At 38.8% G+C, this 22,169-nt stretch overlaps 1 protein-coding gene across 1 annotated transcript in view; it reads right to left on the bottom strand.

Annotated features, from left to right (window-relative positions):
* SPIRE1 (spire type actin nucleation factor 1) overlaps window positions 1-22,169 on the bottom strand; it is a 204,692-nt gene that overhangs the window by 37,603 nt on the left and 144,920 nt on the right. Inside the window, exons 6-7 of the mRNA XM_065889479.1 lie at window positions 8,533-8,610; window positions 4,670-4,834 (exon numbers count right to left, since the gene is read on the bottom strand). Coding sequence (XP_065745551.1) covers window positions 4,670-4,834; window positions 8,533-8,610 — 243 coding nt within the window. The remainder of the gene's footprint in view (window positions 1-4,669; window positions 4,835-8,532; window positions 8,611-22,169) is intronic.

Genomic DNA, 22,169 nt, shown 5'->3' on the forward strand with positions numbered 1-22,169 from the left:
AGCGCACAGGCTCGGTAGTTGTGGCACACAGGCTTAGCTGCTCCGCAGCATGTAGGATCTTCCTGGACCAGGGCTCGAACCCGTGTCCCCTGCATTGGCAGGCAGATTCTTAACCACTGAGCCACCAGGGAAGCCCTCTTTCTAGCTATTTTTCGTATACTTTTATTTTAATGTTCTTTCCATCACAACAGCAGGATTGAGTGAGATAATGGAGTCAATAAGGCCAAGGTTGTGAGTTCCATTCCCCAAACAAGCACGTTAACATCAGTTTCCTCACTAGTCAGAAACTGGATCCTGGATCCCAATTACAAAATGTGTGTCAGTGCTCATGAGGGAGCTGCAGGCCAGTATTGATGTGAGTCAGTCAGTCAAAGTCCTTACTAGCAGGAGGAAAAGTAACAGCAAATTCCATTCTGCTGCTGGGTCAGTGAAATTACTTTTTTTTAAATATAAATACAGAACACACTCTGAAACAAGCTCTCTGAAGCTGCAACAATAAATGATTTCTAGATGAACACAAATAGTAGGCCCATAAGTAAATGAGACCAGTTATAGAACTTGATCTTACTTTTGAGCCACAATGCCTTAAACAAATAACTTCTATATAAAAAATGTTTAAGTTTCTACATCTTTATTTTTGTTTTGAATTTTATTTATTTATTTTTGTACAGCAGGTTCTTATTAGTTATCTATTTTATATATCTTAGTCAATCCCAATCTCCCAATCATATATGTCAATCCCAATCTCCCAATTCATCCCACCACCACCAACTCTCTGACTATACATTTTACAAGGATCTTTCATTACACTGGACTAGTCTTCTCAAATAATTGGTTTATACTTAAGAAAAAAGAGGTTAAGACAATTAGAAATAAAATGCCTCCTCTGTTAGGCTTCTATTAATCAAAGAAAGACAAAGTTTTCAAGAGCTCAAAAACATCAGAAAAACAACAGATCATCTGATCAGGCTTTAGACCAAGGTAAATAAATAGAGGGAACTTGGTAATGCTTTAAAAAAAAAAACCTTTAATGAGATATAATTCACATATAAAATTCATCCCTTTATTTATTTTTTTTTTGGCGGCACCACTCGGCATGTGGGATCTTAGTTTCCTGACAGGGATTGAACCCACACCCCCTGTAGTGGAAGCACGGAGTCTTAATCACTGGACTGCCAGAGAAGTCCAAAATTCACCCTTTTAAAGTGTACAATTCAGGGTTCTAAGTAGTCACAAGGTTTTGCAATCACTACCAATAACTTCAGAGAAATTTTATCACCCCAAAAGTATATGCTGCACCCATTAGCACTCATTCCTCATTCTTCCCTCCCCACAGCCATCGGCAGCCACTAATCTACTGTCTTACTGATGTGCCTACTCTGGAAATTTCAAATAAATGGAACCCCTCATACATTATGTAGCCTTTTGTGTCTGGCTTCTTCCACTTAGCATGTTTTCAAGGTTCACGCAGGTGGTAGGATGTATTGGTACTTCATTCCTTTTTATGCCTGAATAATATTCCATTGTATATTACCCACTCATGAGCTGATAAACATTTGGATGGTTTCCACTTTTTGGCTATTATAAATATGCTATGAACATTCATACATAAATTTTTGTGTGGACAAATGTTTTCATTTCTCTTAGGAGTGCATGTAATGGCTGGGCCGTAAACTCTATGTTTAACACCTTGAAGAATTAGCAAACTATTTCCCCAAGTGTGCACCATCTTACATTTCCATCAGTGATATGAGGGTTCCAATGTCTCCACATCCTCACCAGCATGTTACTTCTTGTGTTTTTTATTTTAGCCACTCTAGTAGGTGTAAAGTAGCATCTCACTGCAGTTTTGATTAGCATTTCCCTAATGACTAATAATGTTAAGCATCTTTTCATGTGCTTATTGGCCATATCTTCTTCAGAGAATAATTCAAATTATTTGCCCACTTTCCAACTGGGTTGTCTTTTTTATTGTTGAGTTTAAAATATTCTTTATATGTCCTGGATACAAGTCCCTTTTTGGATATATGATTTGTAAATATTTTCTCTCATTTTGTGGGTTGTCTTCACTTCCTTTATATTGTCTTTTTAAATCACAAAAGTTTTAATTTTCGATCAAGTCCAATTTATTTTTTTCTTTTGTTGCTGTACTTTTGGTGTCATATCTAAGAAAGCACTGCCTAATCTAAGATCACAAACCTGTTTTCTTCTATGAGTTTTATAGTTCTAGTTCTTAAATTTAGGTCTTTCATCCATTTTGAGTTAACTTTTATATATAGTATAAGGTAGCAGTCCAACTTCATTCTTCTGCTTGTGAATATCCATCTGTCCTGGCATCATTTGTTGGAAAGACTGATATTTCCCTTTTGTCTTGGGATCCCACAGAAATCAACTGACAACAAATGAAGGCAATTATTTCTGGACTCTCAATTCTATTCCACTGATCTATGTTTATCTTTATGCCAACACCACACTGTCTTGATTACAGTTTCTTTGTAGTAAGTTGTAAAATTAGGAAGTGTGAATCCTCCAACTTTGTTCTTTTTTCAAGATTGTCTTGGCTATTCTGGGTTCCTTGTAATTCCATGTGACTTTTAGGATCTGCTTATCAATTTCTGAAATGACCGGCCAGGGAGCAGCGACAGCAACACACAGGCATGGCGCGGGGCGCCCGAGCGCAACCACCATGGCCACCTTCCTTGGTGGGGTTGCCTGTTCGGGGCACCTGCCCAGTTACGTGGTCCTTGGGTCGCCCACGCCCCGCGCCTAGCCGTTGCCACAGCTGCCGGAAGAGGCAGTTCAACAGCCGGCCGGGCTCTGGAGCAGCCAGCCAGGCTCTGGAGCACCCAAGCCCGCTTCAGGAAAGCGGCTTCCGCTCCTCAACTGCTGGCAGCCGGCTGACGGCGGCCGACGATCTACATCTTTATTTTTAAAGGTGAGTTATCTGAAATTCTCTGTTAGAATTAAAGCATTTTACCAAAACATTTTGAAAAAATTCCATTGAAATGTTTTGTACTTCTATAACTTAATGTTCTAAATATAATCCCATATGGCTAAGCCATTCAATTCCCATCATGAGCATCACAAATATACCAAAAAAAGTGGATTACTATGGTATAGTTATGTAGTTTAAACCTGAGGATTAAATTAAGAACATCTTGGCACACCGCTTCAGATACAGATAGACTATGTGTGAAAATCCATTGTGTTTACTCTTTACAACAAAAATTTTTTTAAAGAAATTAGAAAGTGGCATTATATTGATAAAAATAAAAATTTTTTAAAAATATATCCAGTTTTTGAATGATGAAATATGAGTAGCTGGGGCTTCCCTGGTGGCACAGTGGTTGAGCGTCCACCTGCCGATGCAGGGGACACGGGTTCGTGCCCCGGTCCGGGAAGATCCCACATGCCACGGAGCGGCTGGGCCCGTGAGCCATGGCTGCTGAGCCTCTGCGGCCACAGTAGTGAGAGGCCTGCGTACCGCCAAAAAAAAAAAAATTTGAGCAGCTGAATTTCCACTCTCATTTTATCAGGTACATATATACATAACAAGGAACTAATCAAAATCTTAGCCTGTTAGACTAAAACTTGAAAACTTCCCCCACACAAAACCAATCACCACTAGAACTGCCAACTGCCTAGTCCCCTGCACAGAGGCTCAGTATAAACGTATCCAAGTGAACTGCATGGAATTACCCAGACAAAGAAAGACAGAAAAAAGGAAAACAATAATGGGTACCACAAAGTAGTAACATGTTCTTCTTTACTTACTACTCACAACCTCCAAACTGTATAAACATGCACATAACAGGAGTCCCAGAGGGACTGGAAAGACAAGAAAGGACAAAGAAAATGTGAAGAACTAATGGCTAAAAACTTCCAAAATTTGATAACAATACAAATCTACTCATCCAAGAAGCTCTATAAACTCCAAGCAATAAACTCCAAGAGGGCCACAACAGAACACATTATAGTCAAGTCATTGAGAGAAAAATATTGAAAGCAGCAAGAAGTGACTATCACATACAAGGGATCCTCAATTAGATGAACAGGTGATCTCTCACTAGAAACCATAAAGGCCAAAAGGCAGTGAGCTAAGTTTAAAGACAGAAAAAAACACTGTCAACCAATAATTCTGTACCCAGAAAAACTCTGCTTCAAAAATGAAGAAGAGGGCATCCCTGGTGGCACAGTGGTTGAGAGTCTGCCTGCCAATGCAGGGGACACGGGTTCATGCCCCGGTCCGGGAAGATCCCACATGCCGCGGAGCAGCTAGGCCCGTGAGCCATGGCTGCTGAGCCTGCGTGTCCGGAGCCTGTGCTCCGCAACGGGAGAGGCCACAACAGTGAGAGGCCCGTGTACTGCAAAAAAAAAAAAAAAAAAAAAAAAAAGAAAAAGAAGAAGAAGAAATTAAGACATTCCCAGGCAAACAAACACTAAGGGGGTTCATCACTAGTAACCCTGCCCTAAATGGAGTTGTTCAGGCTTAAAGAAAAGGACAGTAGACAGAAATTTAAAGCCATGGGTTGTGGAATTACACATTTGTAACTTTTCTGTGAGTTTACTGTATTTTCCAACTTTTCCATATTGAGAAGAACATTTTCAACAAATAAGATTACCAAAAAACAACCATTTGAGTCCATTAACAGTTTTCTTTATTACTTACCATCACTTTTCGCAAAGTGTATCTTTTGGATCGAATGTCATCCATTAGCATCTCATAAGGGGTGAGCTGATATTCAATAGGCAGAGGGTTGTACTGCCGCTCTTGGACCTTCTTGAGTTTTACTCCATTCCGCAAATCCCTCATCACCTGCACCCAGAATCGAGCCTGAAAGAGCCAAGGGTGGAGAGAAATCCATAAATAAATTTACCAGTTTCCTCTAAAGAGCTATAGTCGTAAAGAAAATATTAAGAGCTTGGATTACAAACAACCAAGCAAACCAAAGAGAAACGATTTTAAAAATTAGATTTTAGGGTACTAAAAAGCAGGTAGGATGCCAGCAGAGAATCCACCAGCTCTAACTGTGGGGACACCTGGATAAAACCCTAATTCACCCCCTGTGCTACCTGCATCCATGGCCTCAGTTCCTCAGGCCCTCATGTTCCACCTATCAGGTGGCTTTGCTCACTGAAGAGGTGTGTGTTTCTCACACTAGACTTTGGGTTTGGCTCTATTACTTCCTTGGCCACTGGAATTTTAGTGGATATGACATGACCAAAGGCTTCAACAACAAATGCACAATGGCTTGTCACTCTGCTCCTGTTACTGCCATGAGAACATCATGCTTGGGTTGGCACGAAGCACACTGGCAGGATTATCCAGGAGAAGGACGATGCACAGAGTAGAGCCACCACTCTGATCTGCAGACTCATGAGCTGAGTAAATGCTACCACTTTATGCCGTGGTATTTTGTAGTGTTCAGTTACGCAGCATTACTGTGACCACAGCTAACTGATACAGCCATCTACTGCTATTTGACATCCAGCAAGTTGCTTCCCCTTTCTGAACCCTGGCTTCCTCATCAATAAAAGAAAATGGCACTTTATAACTTGTTGAGATGATCAGAGCTGATGTACAGTGTTCTGCACATAGAAAATGCTCAAAAATGACAATTTTTATGTTATTACTATCTCTGCACAAATTATTTAATATCGATTTTCTTATCTACAAATAATAGCAAGTTGCTCTGCCTGCCCTTCAAGAAAATGAAATATATGTAAAATATTTATTATAATTTAAAATATATTAAATGTGTTAATATTATTATACTTTAACCTTTTTGTTTTCCTGCCTATAAGCTATCATATTCTCGGCTTCAGTAAAGAGAAAATCAATATGATATTTAACTGAAATATTATAGGTTGTTAAACATTAATAAGTGGCTCAATAGCTACATAATATATTTATTAAAAATCAAGTGACATATTTCATAAGAAATGCCTACATAACTGATTAAACTTCTCAAAAAGTCCTCAAAAAAATTTTTTTTAAAAAAAATTTTTTTTTAATTTTTAAAAATTTGTGATTTTTAAAAACTGTATACCATTTCTTATTCCCAAAAGGATTTGAGGTACTTAATACTGTGGTATAGCCATCAGAACATCTTCTAAAATATTAATATTTAAGACAAGTTCTTAGATTCTGCCATTAAATTATCCTAATATAAATCCCTAAAATATTTAGATCTCTCCTTTGGGAATGCTCGTCTCAACTTCTCTTGCTCATTCCTTGAAGATCCAATTCAAATACCATCTCATTTTTAAAATACTGTCTCTTCTCTTCACCTCCTCTGGCTTTAAGAAAACCTGACATATGAAACTTTGAATTTTCAAAACAGATAAATTAGTGATGATTACTCACATTAGAATCTTTTGCTATAATTTACAGAAAAATTCAAACAGACTCTTTTATATAGCCAGCTCATTATATATTACTGTTGGCAAAAATTTTACAAATGACTTTTCAGAAACTAAGTTCCAGTTATATAAAATAATGGACAACTGTCACTGTATGTATTCCCAGAGATTTTATCATTTACCCCTTATTACACTAGAAAGATTCTGAGATGTATAGATTCTGCCATTAAACATATTCTAATTCTCCTTCATACTATTCCTCATTCCTTCCTCATTTCATTCTAATCTTTCTAGGTAGTTCACTTTCATGATCTTATGAAAAAGAAGCTGGTGATCTAGGCAAATGTAACTCCCTTTGGAGATAGTATGTCTCTTGTCAGTGATCATACTGTTGTAGATGAGGTTGCCTTAAGACAGTTAATTAAATTTTTGGTTCAACTTTATACTAGCTATTTGCTAACTTCTGAGCACCTGGAGTTATTTACCTGGCTTCAATGTCTTGGAAAACAAATTTAAAAATTTATTAACCGGGCTTCCCTGGTGGCTCAGTGGTTAAGGATCCGCCTGCCAATGCAGGGGACACAGGTTCGAGCTCTGGTCCAGAAAGATCCCACATGCTGTGGAGCAACTAAGCCCATGTGCCACAACTACTGAGCCTGCACTCTAGAGCCCGTGAATCACAACTACTGAAGCCGGCATGTCACAACTACTGAAGCCTGCGTGCCTAGAGCCCGTGCTCCGCAACAAGAGAAGCCACTGCAATGAGAGGCCCATGCACCGCAATGAAGAGTAGACCCCACTCGCTGCAACTAGAGAAAGCCTGCGTGCAGCAACGAAGACCCAACGCAGCCAAAAATAAATTAAAAAAAAAATTTATTAACCAAGATGATATACACCTAGAGCAACACTATGCAAAGGAAACTGATCATCAATATTATTCTAAAGTGACAATACTAGCTTATAAGACAATATAGGCTACTTGTTTTTAAACTTTACTCTTAAATATTCCTGATTAATATCATTCCAAATATCTCAGGAAAGATATCGTCCATAAATTAAGAATATTGCTAACAGGAAACACCCAAATGACCATCAACAGAAGAATGGATAAACAAATTGTGGGACTTACATACAATGGAATACCTCTCAGCAATAAAAAGTATAAACTATGATACAGGCAACAACATGGATGAAATCTCCAAAGAATTATGCTGAATAAAAGAAGCCAAAAAAACCCCTGTATATACTATGTGATTGTATTTACATAAAAGTGTACAAAATGCAACCTAATCTATAGTGACAGAAAGCAGATCACTGGTTGCCTGGAAACTAGGGAGAAGGGAGGCAGGATGTAGGGTTACAAAGCAATACGAGGAGACGTGGGGTGATGGACAGGCTCACTGTTTTCTTATGGTGATGGTTTGTTTCACAGGTGTGAATGTGTATGCGTATATGTCAAACTTATCAAACTGTACTTTTTAAACATGTGCAGCTTGTTGTATGTAGATTATACCTTAATAAAGCTGTCAGAAAAGAATATGACAATTGAAATCTAACATGGTCAAAGGCGACTTGTTCATATCCTCCAAATCTGTATCTTTTCCGATTCTGTCATTTAATGTCATTATTTATCCAGTATCCTTAACATGAAAAGTCAGAATCCTAAAATGTGCCTTCCTACATGGATCTAGTACCATGTTGGAAAAACAGTAGACAGTCAGTGAGTCACATGAATACACTGCAATCATCTGTTCTAGAAATCTGTCTTCTGTTTCACCAGGGCAGAACATTGTAATGTATCACTCATTCTGCATCCCCAGGGCCCTAATCCAGTAACTATTCATTGGATAAATGAATGTACTACACTATAGTTTCACTATATCCTGAAACAGAGCTTAAACTTTGACTTCCACATAAGAGGATGCTAAGGTATTAATGTAATTAGAAAGGTCAATATCTTAAACACTGAAATTCTCAGAGACATTGGGGTGGTTCTAATAAAATTAGATAGTTTTTAAAAAATGGATAGCTATTTCCTCAAATGTAAGGTTAGGCTTTCTAATTGGTATAATATCATTTCATAATAGTCCTTAAGATAGATCATTTTACAAAACATGATACGACTTCTTCAACACTAAACAGAACACAGAGAATACCCAGCTATCTCACCCAGTCAGCGTTTTTCAGCTCCTCCAGGTCTGTGTTAGATTCGTTACTCTTCTCCATTTCTTGAATCTTCTTCAGATTCTACCAATTAAAATTCAAATAAAACATTTAAGCACAAAATTTCATTAAGTCACCTTCTCAAATTAAAATTTCGAACGGATACCTTCAGATAAAATATATACAGAAGTGTTACTGAAGCAGATAGCACAGAATCTACTCCTCTGTAAATTTCAGCCAATTTCAGTAAATTAAAATAAATGCAGTCCTGCAGAGGGATAGACTGAGATTGTTCATTCTAATTTCCTTTGAAGCCTTGTGGTTAAACCTCAGTCACAATATTAATTCATATCTTCTAAACTATACTGACATTTCCTTCTCCATCAACCCCCACATTCAATCCATCATTAATCTCACAGATGTAACTTTCTCTCTTTATTACTTAAGTCCTCTCCTTTTTATCTCCACTGTAAATCCCTTAATCCAAACACCATCTTATTTGGCCTGGACCCCTGAAGCAGCCTTGCCCCAGACGCTAAGTGCTAAGCCTTCAGGCAACCATCAATTTAACCCCAACCACAACCCATGTTACAGGAGAAACTGAGGCTCACGAAAGCTAACTAATATGTCTTGGGTACCCCAAGGTGAGTGACAGAGCAGGAGTGAAGCACACGGAAGTGCCCCAGGGCCTCAGACAAGGTAAGTGATGGAGCAGGACTGAAGCAGACATGAGGTAAGACATATGGAAGGGACAGCACACGATGAGCAGAGTGTTGGGAATGTAGCATCCAGACGCTTAAATAACCCTGAGAAAACGGACAGGTAACGTTCTACTTTAACTTGGCCAAAATGAGCATTTACGAATTGGTATTACACAAGGAAAAGAATAGGATTTATGATTTGTACCTGAGCTTTGCACATAACAGGTACTTAATAGGTGGTGTGACATTATATCAAAATCTGAGTAATAGGGGCTTCCCTGGTGGCGCAGTGGTTGAGAGTCCGCCTGCCGATGCGGGGCGCGCGGGTTCGTGCCCTGGTCTGGGAGGATCACGCGTGCCGCGGAGTGGCTGGGCCCATGAGCCATGGCCGCCGGGCCTGCGCGTCCGGAGCCTGTGCTCCGCAAGGGGAGGGGCCACAACAGCGAGAGGAGGCCCGCGTACCACAAAAAAAAAAAAAAAAAAAGATATATCAGAGGTACTGGTATTACATTATCTCTGATATTCAAAATTCCTCATTTTTTGCTAGGGATTATTAGTTAGCTTAAAAAAATAAAATCTCTGATGACTTAAGCCATAATACCAAAATCAGAATTGAGCGGGGAAGAGACCGAAAAGGAGAAGCACAGGTGTTATTTTGTTCCTCTAATGTCTGCAACCCAGGCTCCATTCCCAAAAGAATTAAAGTACATACTACTTGGGATTTCCCTGGCAGTCCAGTGGTTAAGACTCCGCGCTTCCTCTACAGAGGGGCGCGGGTTGGATCCCTGGTTGGGGAACTTAAGATCCCTCATGCCGTGCGGCACGACTAAACTAAGATAAAAAATAAATAACATAACATAAAATATAAAAAAAAAAAAGTACTACTCTATTGACTAGAAGATTCTTCCAGGTTTGTTTTTTTTTTTTTAACATCTTTATTGGGGTATAATTGCTTTACAATGGTGTGTTAGTTTTTGATCTATAACAAAGTGAATCAGCTATACATATACTTCCAGGTTTTTTAACAATTAAAATGGTGAAAGAAAAGAGACTTAGGAGGTGAAATGCCTCTGGGCACCCTGAGACTCTATCAGGCTACGTCATCTATTTATCAGCAGCAACACTCAAACAATGACAGCTGAACCTAAGTCCCCATCTCCCTCTCCCTAGAAAGCTTTACCCCAGATGCCCACTTAGCTAATTCCCATATATCCTTCTCATTCTTGCTCAAAGGTTACCTTCTCAATGGGGCCCACCTTGACCACCCTATATAAATTCCAAGCCCCACACCCTGCCATGAGCAACCCCTAGTCTACGTCTTTCTCCAAAGTCCATCCTGCCTCTAACAGTCCATATGATTTACTTAATATGTTCACTGTCTGCCTCTCCCTGACAGATTCCAAGCTTCCATGGGGAAGTAGTTTTGGTCTATTTTGTTCACTGTTGGGCTCCTCAAATCTCTAGAACAGTGCCTTGCACTTAGTAGGTGCTTAGTAAATATTTGTTGAATATGTGAATTAAGATACTTTCAACCAAGAACGTTCACTTAAATCTCTTCAATAGTTCTTATCATGTCAACTTTAATAAGTGGAAGCTCAATCAAAAGGAAAATTATTCAGAGGAAAATCTGTATTTTATTCCCTAAACTCAGAATCCCCCCGAAGGACGGGATGGAGAAATCTTATCTTTCTGTCATATTTCTCCCATCACCTAAAAAGGCTGATCCCACAGCAACCACTTTATTATTTATCCAATGATCTATAAACCAAAAGATAATGAAAAGAGCTGAAAACACAGTGGAGAAACTCATCTTTACAAGCCTATGTTGTTTTCAAAAATTCCGATGGTCTCTAGGTCCTTTTAGGATCCAAACAAGAGAAGGCAAGACAAATGTACAGATACAGTAGAAGATGGGAGGTCTCTGGCAAGATGAAATCTTTATCTTTTTTCCTTGAATCCTACTGCTACTACCAAAAAGGTGATTACAGTAGGTCTCTGAATTGTTCTTTCTGCTTCAGCTTCTTCCTCATTTGGTTTATCTTTTCAATCCCCCATGACGGGTTCTCAGCGTCTCTGTTGTGCCCCTCAAACTGGGGTGCCTATAAGTACTTCTGGGGAACTCTTTTAGTTAGAGCCTGTCCTGGGGATGTTGAGAGAGAGAGAAAGCCAGTTTGAGATACTGGATCCAGCTGTGCCTAAAGCTAGCTGTGCCCTTATATTCCCAATTAAGGGAGTCAATAAATTCCTCCCCCTTCCACCCATGCTAATTTGAGTGGATTTCTGTCACTTGCAATGGAAAGAATTATGATTTAACATGTCCCCTTTAGTCCAAAAATATGAGTTCACGCTTCTATGTCTTAGGGGTGGTCTGGTGGAAGAGTACAAGAAGCATATGGCCCTTTTTCCACCCAACCTTAACTGTTACTGTTCTCGGACACATCCCTGACAAAATGTAGTCAGGATGGTCTCACTGTTAAGACTTCAGACATCTCTATCTTTACTTGTGCTGTGACAAAATCCCTAACTCCCTGCAGCTAAGAAAAACTATCTGCTGTCTATAATACTGACGATAATTTAAATGAATGGCCTCAGAATTTCATGTTTCTTTATTTTTCTGAACAGCAAGTAGCACTAATTGTAGCTCAGATACTTCCTAGCTGTGTGACTCTGGATAAGTTATACAACTGCTCTAGTCTTCAGGTTGATTTTCTCACCTGTAAAATGCAGCTGCCAATAAATACCTTTTCGATTTTGTTAACATTATGTAAAATAATACAAAAGAAATATAGCATGTGGCCTGGTTCATATTAAGCAGATTAGTAGATACTAGTTATTTAGCATTTATTTAGTAGTTATTAGTTACTATAAGCCAATGAATATCTATGAAGATTTGATTGTGAACACTTCCACTCTATCACAAAAACATTATTCTTTTTTTTTTAAACATTTTATCTTTTAACAAATGAGACCTCTCTTTAGCCTCTGCATGAAGTAAAAGATCCTGAATCATCAATAAATCAGTATAAAATAGCTGAGAATCTGTAAATACTATAATTGAACAACCTTGAACAAATATTCAACGAAGAATCTCAGGTTTTCTCATCAGCAGCAACACAAATGAGTTAGTTGAAAGTAAATTACAGATTTTTATAGTTTTAGAGACAAGCTTCTGTCAGTTATATTCTAACTTCTGAATACGTTTTTTTTTTTGCTTGTACAAATGTAAGAAGAGATGCCAACCTGTGCTTGGAATAGGGTGAGAAAGTCCTAACTGAGAGCATCCACACGGCAATTAACTCTCCCCATTTCTGACACAACCATTCTCAAGCTAGCAATTAGAACTGCTCTTTGCCAACATCTTTAGTTCCCAGCATCTTAAAAAATAAATAAATAAAATCTACTCCATGAATCACAAGTATATCAAATACTCAGAGTAATGTTAATGTATTTGCATAGATTCAACCACCACCCTTACTGACAATGTATTCATGTATTAACATAATATTTTAATAACAGCATTTTAATGATCACCCTTTTCCTCCATATTGTTAACCATTTAGAACTATTTGTTATTTAATGGTATTCCCCTGTACAATGGGTACATGTTTTCAGCTAGAAACTTTTAAATATGTAAAAATGAATGTTTCAATAATTCCTTGAAAAAAACCTTTTTTGAACTCAGTTAAAATATGCTAATATACTTTTAAAGAAATTACTTTCAGACACCATTAAATATATCTCACAAGTGACAAAGTCACTAATATAAATATTGCCTATAATAAACAGAACATGTATATTAGCCTCACAGAGTAAGAGCCATGATGTCCTTCCTAATTCAGATACTTTTACCAGAAAAGAAAAAGGACTTCCAAATTAATATTTTGGAAATTAGAGCACAAAAAAGCCCCCAATTACAGCAATTCTTGTGATAAATGGAAGTCTCCCATGCATATAAAGAGCTAATGGATAATTACTAAAGAATATGATTTATATTTTCATCAACCTTTATGGCACTATCTTAAAGATGTAACATGCTCCTTCTCCCAGAGGGGTCGAAGAGGGAGAAGACATTTCTCTCGAGACAAAGAGCATTTTACTTAATGAAAAATGTAAAACGTTAAGATACTAAACTGTAAGTTGATATTCTATAAAGCTCAATTTGAATTTATACAGTTCACTGCAGAAATCAGAAAAAGTATAGATGAAGTCGTCAAAATGAAGGAAATGCATTTCTAGGTTCCAGGAAAGGAACACTGTTCCTCCATTCTCCCAATATTTTTGTAGACAGACAGACACACACACACACACACACACACACACACACACACACACACACTCTCACTGGCTGAGTGTTTAATGCCTGTCTCTGCCCCAAGTAGCTGGACTCACAGTATCTCCCTAAAGACACCTATCTGCCCTTTCGGTTTTTATACTCATTAACTGTTCACACCTACAGAAATGCAGTGATGATCATTATAAAACAATCATTAAAATATCAGAGACACTATTTACAAATTATATCACAAAAAGCTATTTTCTTAATAAATAAATAAGACCAATACTCCATTAGAAAAATGGACAAAGAATATGGATACACAATTGAAAAATACAAATAGTTCTTAAGCATATGAAAAGGTACCTGATCTCATTCATTGTAAGGAAAATGTAAACTAAAACTATGAGATATAAATTTTCACTTATCACTTAGAAAACACATTATGAAAATGTAGAAAAACAGACACTCTTACACATTTCCAAGGAGAGTATCAATTGGTAAACCTCAATGGAGGACAATCTCATAAATTTTATGAAAATTATAAATGCACAATTTCTTTGACCCAGCAATTCTACTTTTAGGAATTTGTCTTATATATACAATCACACCCACAAAAAACAGGTTAAAAACTATCCATTGCAGCATTGTTTATAAAGAGCAAAAAATTGGAAGAGACTTATTAGTTGTCAATAGAGGACAGATTAAATCAATTACAGTCTATCCAAACAACAGAACATCACGGAGACACAAGAAATGTAAACACTATGTGCTGATATAAAATGATCTACAAGATTTATTATTAAATGAAAAAAGGAAGGTTCAGAACAGAATAAAAAAGGACGAAAAAATATTGATATTTTCTGTTAGTTATACATAAATCATCTGTGTAAGGACAAAGAAGAAATTAACAGTATTTGTTGCCTGTGGGAGACTGTGCAGCTAGGAGACAGAGGGAGAAGAGTGCAGCTTCTTGCACTATTTCTGGACTCCTGGAGCTTGAATCATGTGAGTTTTTTTATTTGTTAAAATAAAGTTAATTAAGTTCAAAAAGTTACAGGACCTGAAAAGTCTATAACTGAGTTCTGACATGATCTTCTATATAAAAGATTCTTCTGAAGCATTTTAACAGGGCGAGTAGTGACAAACCCAAAGAAACCTAGGGGCAGAGAGGGTAATTTCACTATTGCTGATGAGAGGAGTTTCTGCACATTTACTAACTTTCACAAAATAAATCAAATAGAAAAAAGATAGACTTTGACAAGGACTCTAAAAAAGTTACAAATAATAAATGATTTAATTAAAATGAACACAATGGCAACCTTAAACAAACAGCTGGTGGTAGATTCTTTCTTTCAAAAAATATGTTCACCCCTTGGAGGACTGGAAATCCGTTTTGGCTCTAGGGAGAAATTTCCAGTTAACTTAAATGTCATCGCAGTTTTATTACTGGAGGTGTAGGGAGCAAACATGGGAGGGAGAGGCCAGGAGTATGAGAAAGCTAATTAAAATATACTTCAACATGTGAATTGAGATAGAGGTCTTGTGGCTTTATCTTTGTGCGTGCATTAAAGCAGAAAACAGTCTCAAGTCATGTCACAGCAGACGTCTTAGGAGTCAGCATTACCTGGCAATGGCACTATGATGTAGGTGGACTTGGTTATACTGGCTGTGAGATACTGGGTGGGAAATAGTTACATTTGATTTTTTTCAACCAATTACAGGTTATAAAATGTGGTCATCTGATTTTAAACAACAGACAAAAGACAATTCCATAACAGCCTAATCAATTCCAAAAACAGTTTTCCCCCCGTGGCAACAGAAGATACTTTATATATATATATATAGTATTCCATTTTAACTAAAATATTTTAGCACTATCTTGTTTAAGATTAACTGAGCTCAAAGATTTCATCACAAAATTATGATTCTTTTATAGGACTAATTGAAATAATATATGTAAATCACTTAATAAACTATTACAGCAATCATTCTCATTATATAGTGTAAAATTACTCATATAATCTTTTGAAAATTCATAATGAACCATACTGCTTTCCCACTCACGTTCTTAGCCCATAATTTCAATATATGGTCAAATACTAGCAGCTAAAAAGATAGAATGGCTCTAATCTGGGCACCTAGAAATCATCCTTCCATTACGGGGTTTTATTAAATTTAGGGTAAGATTTAACTAATCAGAAGAATGTGACTGGTGAAGTTTAAAATAAAGTCACATGTAAGTGAGAATCCCTCAAACACTTAGAAAATGGAGACACTGGCGTAATGCTCCTTCTAACAGCTGTATCTCTGAGTACCGGAAGAGGAAACAGGTGCCTCCACGGTGCCTCCATTCACACGCCACAGCCCGCATCCCACTGCTGGACTGGCTGCTCCTGGGCTGTGGCTCTTACTGGAGTATCTTGTTCACCACTGTGTCCCCAGTGAAATGTAAATAGTAAGAGCACTGAATGCACGGCTGTTGGGAGAACTGCAGACTTAATGCACACCACAGCCTTAGAGCAGTGTCTGCACAGGATAAGCGTGAGAGAAATACTTGCTGTTATTCATTGTAGTAGCACCTGCCATGTAGGAGACACATGACACAACTGTTGCATGAATGAATAAATTTTGCCAATTGATCCTAATTCCTTTGGGACCTAGTGCTTCTCTACTCGCCAGGATTTGCAATAGCCAAATATGGCTGCTGCATTCTCACAGGTCCCCGAAAGTCCCCCAGTCTCTGCCCACCCCCACACTCAGGTTTATGGAATCCTCCTGTACATCCTCATCTCCTACTGCAAGATCCATTTTTGGTGTTTGTCACTATTTCTAAATCCTTAGAAAGGAGTGTTAATCCCAATTCTTTCTATCACTATGGGCAGCTAATTGATTATAGTTTGTTAAACTGTGCTTCAGCTTTCCTCTCTATAAAATGAGGCGGGACACAAACAGTAACTGCCTGCTTATCAGGACTATCACGAAGTTTAAAGTGCTCACAAAGGCAATGAATAAGAGATAGTCAGGGATTACAAATGTTTATGTGAAAGTGACATAAATTGTTTGAGCCCAGAGCTGCAGCTGTGGGCTTTGGATCTTTTTTCCCAAAGCACATACATTTCCTTAGAGTGGAAATCTTTTTTTTTTTTTTTTTTTTTTTTTTTGCGGTGCGTGGGCCGCTCACTGTTGTGGCCTCTCCCGTTGCAGAGCACAGGCTCCAGAAGTGCAGGCTCCGGACGCGCAGGCTCAGCGGCCATGGCCCACGGGCCCAGCCGCTCCACGGCACGTGGGATCCTCCCGGACCGGGGCACGAACCCGCGTCCCCTGCATCGGCGGGCGGACTCTCAACCACTGCGCCACCAGGGAAGCCCGAGTGGAAATCTTTGAAAAAATTATAAAAATCCAGTAGCACTCCATCTCACCCCCTACTCCTCAGGTTCCCACTTTGGACAGCAGCTCGAATACAAGGGGATGGACTATAAAGGACTTAAGGCTGATTCTATTTTGCTCTATTTCTTCTTGAATGTTAATGTGTTAAACACTTAGGAAAATTCAACTATAGAACAAAATGTGACATTTACTAGGTTGAAAAAAATCTCATTAATGAAGGGCCCTAGTGTTGTCCTAAGCTGAGGAAGCAGCAAGGGGAACATTCCTAAAAAGATGACAGGAGATGCTGTCCTCAGTCCCTAATTCTATGACAAGGTTGGGAATATAAACATGGTCCTTGTCCCTAAGATGTTCAGTCTAATGAGGAGACGAACGTAAATGGTAATTCCAATACACTGTGATGAGTGACAGAAGCCAGAGCAGAGTGCTCTATGAATGAACACAGAGAATAAAGAAATTAACTTCGATCAGCAGAAGCATTTCAGAACAGTGGACATCTGAGTTAGGTCTTAAGTAGGCATTTTCTATGTGAGAGAAGAGAGGAGAAGGACATTTCCAGCAGGTGCAGAGGCCCTCGGCAATCAGGGGCTGGAGGAAGGTAGCAAAGCGTGAACGCGTGGTGAGCAACAGGGAATGAAGAGCCCAGAGAGGTCAGATTGGGGCCCGGCTGTAAACGGTCCCTATGCTGTGCTAAAGGGTCTAAACTTTCCACCTACAAGCATCAAGGAGTCAACACATCTTTACACAGGGACGGAAAGCTGGAGGATAGATGGAACACTGGAGGATAGACTGTACACGGGGACGGAACGCTGGAGGATACAGTCTATCCTCCATTAGGAGGCTTTGCCACAACTCAGGCAAGAGACGCAGACCACTGCACGAGCAAGGCACAGGTAAGAACGCGAAGGAGGCTCTGCATCTGGAGACAAGTCAGGAGTGTCAGGGGACCACGATTCGAAAGAGGTGGCAGAAATCAGATGTCCAACACCTGCCACAGTTCTCTAAGTCATTCAACGCTGATCCAAGATTTATATAGGCCCTATTACACTGCGGTTGCAGCAGTGAATTGGACAGAAAAGATCTCTGCCCTCAGTGAGAATGTATCCTAGTGGCAGATATGAATGAGGGGGAAAAGAGACCAGCAAAACAACTCTAGACTGTGATGGCTGCTAGAAAGGAAATACACAAGAGTAATGTGACTTTAAAGAAACAGGCCAAGTGCGCTCACTACATAAGAGCATTTAGGAGACGCCTCAGACGTCCTTTCAGCTGAGGACTGAAGGATACAAATGAAGAACCATAATTCAGAGGGTGAATGAACATAGCATTTATAAGAGGAGTTTAAGATGTCAACAAGCAACTAAATAATCAAGCACCACAGGTGCACTCACACTTAAGAAGAGATAAAGATCATTATGATCAGATAATCGGAAATGACAATCTACACTGTGATAGCCTGCCTCTGAAGAAATCCAAGATGGCTTAACGATATTAGACATCTTATCCCTCAAAGATCAAGATGTTTGGGGGTATTCTACCTTCATTCTGGGGTTATTTACATGTATGGCACAAGAAACTGCAAGGGGAGAGAAAACTTTCATCACTTTAAGTATATAATCTTCTAACCAAAATTACGTGCTTTAAAAACCTTTTACGTGCCTTCTAATTAAGAGTTCTTATTGCAATGATATGAACATGTTTCATAATGTTCAATTATTATTATTATGATTTTTTTTTTTTTTTTTTTTTTTGGTGATACATGGGCCTCTCACTGTTGTGGCCTCTCCCGTTGCGGAGCACAGGCTCCAGACGCGCAGGCTCAGTGGCCACGGCTCATGGGCCCAGCCGCTCCGGGGCATGTGGGATCCTCCCGGACCGGAGCACGAACCCGTGTCCCCTGCATCGGCAGGCAGACTCTCAACCACTGTGCCACCAGGGAAGCCCTGTTCAATTATTTTTACTGTTCATTCACTTATGACTAATATTATTATATTAGGAATTTCTTCTTTCCAGGAATTTGCTTACCGTTAGATTTTAAAATACAGAAGTTTGGGACTTCCCTGGTGGTCCAGTGACTGAGACTCTGTGCTCCCAATGCAGGGGGCCCGGGTTTGATCCCTGGTCAGGGAACTAGATCCCACATGCTGCAAGTAAAGATCCTGCATGCTGCAACTAAGACTTGGTGCAGTCAAATAAATAAATAAATAAATTTAAAAATAAATAAAATACAGAAGTTTTAGTCCTCACTGACATCAGTACAGTAGCAATGTCAGTACTGAGTTTACAGCTCAATACTGACAACACTGAGCTTTCCTATAAAATCTACAACACTGAACTGCTTTCATGAAATCCATCTTGAATTTAAAATATAATATAAAACCGGATTTAAAAAATGGATAAAATATGATATAAAATAGTATACATTAACTTCCTAGCAAATTTTACTGGGAATGCATTTTAAATGTTTATCTGTATATATTTTGCCTACACAAAACAAGACTGGTACAAAAATGAGGAAAATCTTGAATGAATAGAACAAAGATTTAGTCACATGAATTGCACTTTCTGCAGAGCATTTTATGACTAGAAGGAATCTGAGCATGTCTATTTTGCCCCCACTTCCCTTTTTAAAGTGAAGTAAACAGAAATCTAGCAAAGGCTATTTGACTTAAGCCAGTCGCATGACTAATGAGTGGAAGAATATGATTCACCAACACAAAAGGGGCTTTAAAAAATGACTGGTGTTGATATATTTTAAATATAATAAAAATGAAAAATGAGTTATTGCTTGAAAACAAGATTTTTTTTCAAAAGGTTCTTTTTAAACAGTGTACTTCCCTGATACATCAAGTTTTTTCTACAACGATAAATAGAGTTACACCTCTACTGTGAAAGGATTTCCTGGAGAAGGTGGGTAGGGCACACTACACACTAAATGTGGAGGCAATAATGTTACAGCAGGCTGGGAACATACTGTAATCAGTCAACTGACTTTCTAGTCTGGAAATAATTTTATCTCAATCTTTGACATTTCCATTTCCATAGTACTTCATACCTAAACCTAACATGACACGTCCCTCCTCCCATCCCATTCCCATCTGTGTGCGTGTGTGAGACAGACAGACAGACACACACACACACACGCTCTCGCACATGTTCCCTCATGAGCCCCCTTCTCCCCCAACTCCAAATTTTATTCTCTCTGGCTCACACCCACTTCTTCCCAACCCTGATTAAAAGCCTGTATCAAAGCGTACACCTGCACTTTCCTCCAGGGACTCTTGTCAGCCATGGACAAGTCTGTTGCAGGTGACTGTTCTTACAAGAAAACAGGAATAACTGCAGAGAGCACCTTCGCCAGGCTGGAGAGCGGAATGAGGATGGAAACACGGGCATCAGAAGTGCTGAGAACTTCCTTCTATGGGAACCTCTAAGCTAAGCCTCAGTTTACTAATCTACAAAGTGAGAGTCACAGGACTGGTCATGAAGACTAAATGATGCAAACAACAGCAGCCACTTTGCGGCTGTAGGGCTTAAAGTATGAGGAACTGATAAATAATTTCATGTAATAATAACAAAACCAGGGACTGATGATCAAAAACTACTTAGACAGCAATGAATTAAAGCACACTGCCATTAATATAATTTCCTTTTTTCCAACAAAGTAATTTACACTTGAAATTGCCAAGCTCAATCCTCCCCTCCCCACTGCACATGCTCACCAGCTCTAGCCAGTCGAGTTGGGCTGGGGGGGTTCACTGGCACGAGGGCACGGGCCATCTCTTCTTTCACGCGACCCTATGCACTAAATGGACGGCTCAGACAGTCCCTCCATCTACACTTACATACGAGAATATCAAATTGCTTATAAGACATGGGAACACGTACTCACTTTCAAGGATATCAAATTGCCTTTGAGACACAATAACAGCAGCCTATTCAAATCTTCTCTATCGTTTGGAGAACCACCTTAAAGGGTCTCATTCATTGTTTAAGAAGGAAATCATCACATCATGAAAAGATATCATTATGAAAATGAATTTACTTTCTAAATAAATAGATGGACTACAAGGCCTTGTGCTTTATAAAGTAGCTAGGTCTGGTAAATGTAATGACCACTTTATAGAACAATTATAACACTTGGAAATAGGTTATGGGTTTTATATTTTAATAAACTGCCAATTGAGCATATAAGAGGTTTAATATAATTAAAGTACTTTTGGTCTATCAAATCAATACATTATCAACAACTGAGCTCAAATGTTTTGATACTAATATTTTACCCTAATTTTATACACGCACACACAAGCACACGCACACACACAGATATATGGTTGTTTGAAACATCACTGATAATCAGATAATCAATCAACCTGTTGAATAAGACGTTATTTCTTTGAAAATTCCAGTTGATATACAGTAACTCACAGGTATAGAAGAAAGATCGTCTGATTCTTTTTTTAAAAAGAAATCCCATGGGTTTTAAAAAACTTAATTAATTTATTTATTGGCTGCGTTGGGTCTTCGTTGCTGCGCGCAGGCTTTCTCTAGTTGTGGCAAGTGAGGGCTACTCTTCATTGTGGGGCGCGGGCTTCTCCTGTGGAGCACGGGCTTTAGGCATGCAGGCTTCAGTAGTCGCGGTGTGTGGGCTCAGTAGCTGCAGCACACGGGCTCTAGAGTGCAGGCTCAGTCGTTGTGGCATGCAGGCTCAGTAGCTGTGGCTCGTGGGCTCTAGAGTGCAGGCTCAGTAGTTGTGGCACACGGGCTTAGTTGCTCCGTGGCATGTGGGATCTTCCCGGACCAGGGATTGAACCCATGTCCCCTGCACTGGCAGGCTGATTCTTATCCACTGTGCCACCAGGGAAGTCCCTCGTCCGATTCTAAAATTGTGTATTTTGAGATCTTCAGAAAAAAAATCAAATTAGCCCAGAGTTTTTTATTATTAGTGTGAATTTAGCACTCTTAAGACTAGGTTAAAGGTTAAAGTGACTAACATACATATATGAACTAATATGTATGAAAATTTTCTTTAATTTCAAGAAAAATGCATACATTGAAGAGGAAAGGGAAATGCATTTGGACCCTATAAGACTTTATTCCTAAAACCTCAGTATTGACAGGCAATTTATGTAGTATAAAATCTGTAATTAAATAGTACAGAATGTTCATGCCAGGATTTCCACATATCTTATAGCTTACCTTCTCAAGACTCACTATTAAGTAAGTTCTTATTTATAAATTTAAAGAATGGAAAGGGCACTCAAAGGCCTCATCTACAG

This window comes from Phocoena phocoena, chromosome 13 (assembly GCF_963924675.1).
Source record: "Phocoena phocoena chromosome 13, mPhoPho1.1, whole genome shotgun sequence".
In the NCBI taxonomy this organism is placed as follows: Eukaryota; Metazoa; Chordata; class Mammalia; order Artiodactyla; family Phocoenidae; genus Phocoena; species Phocoena phocoena.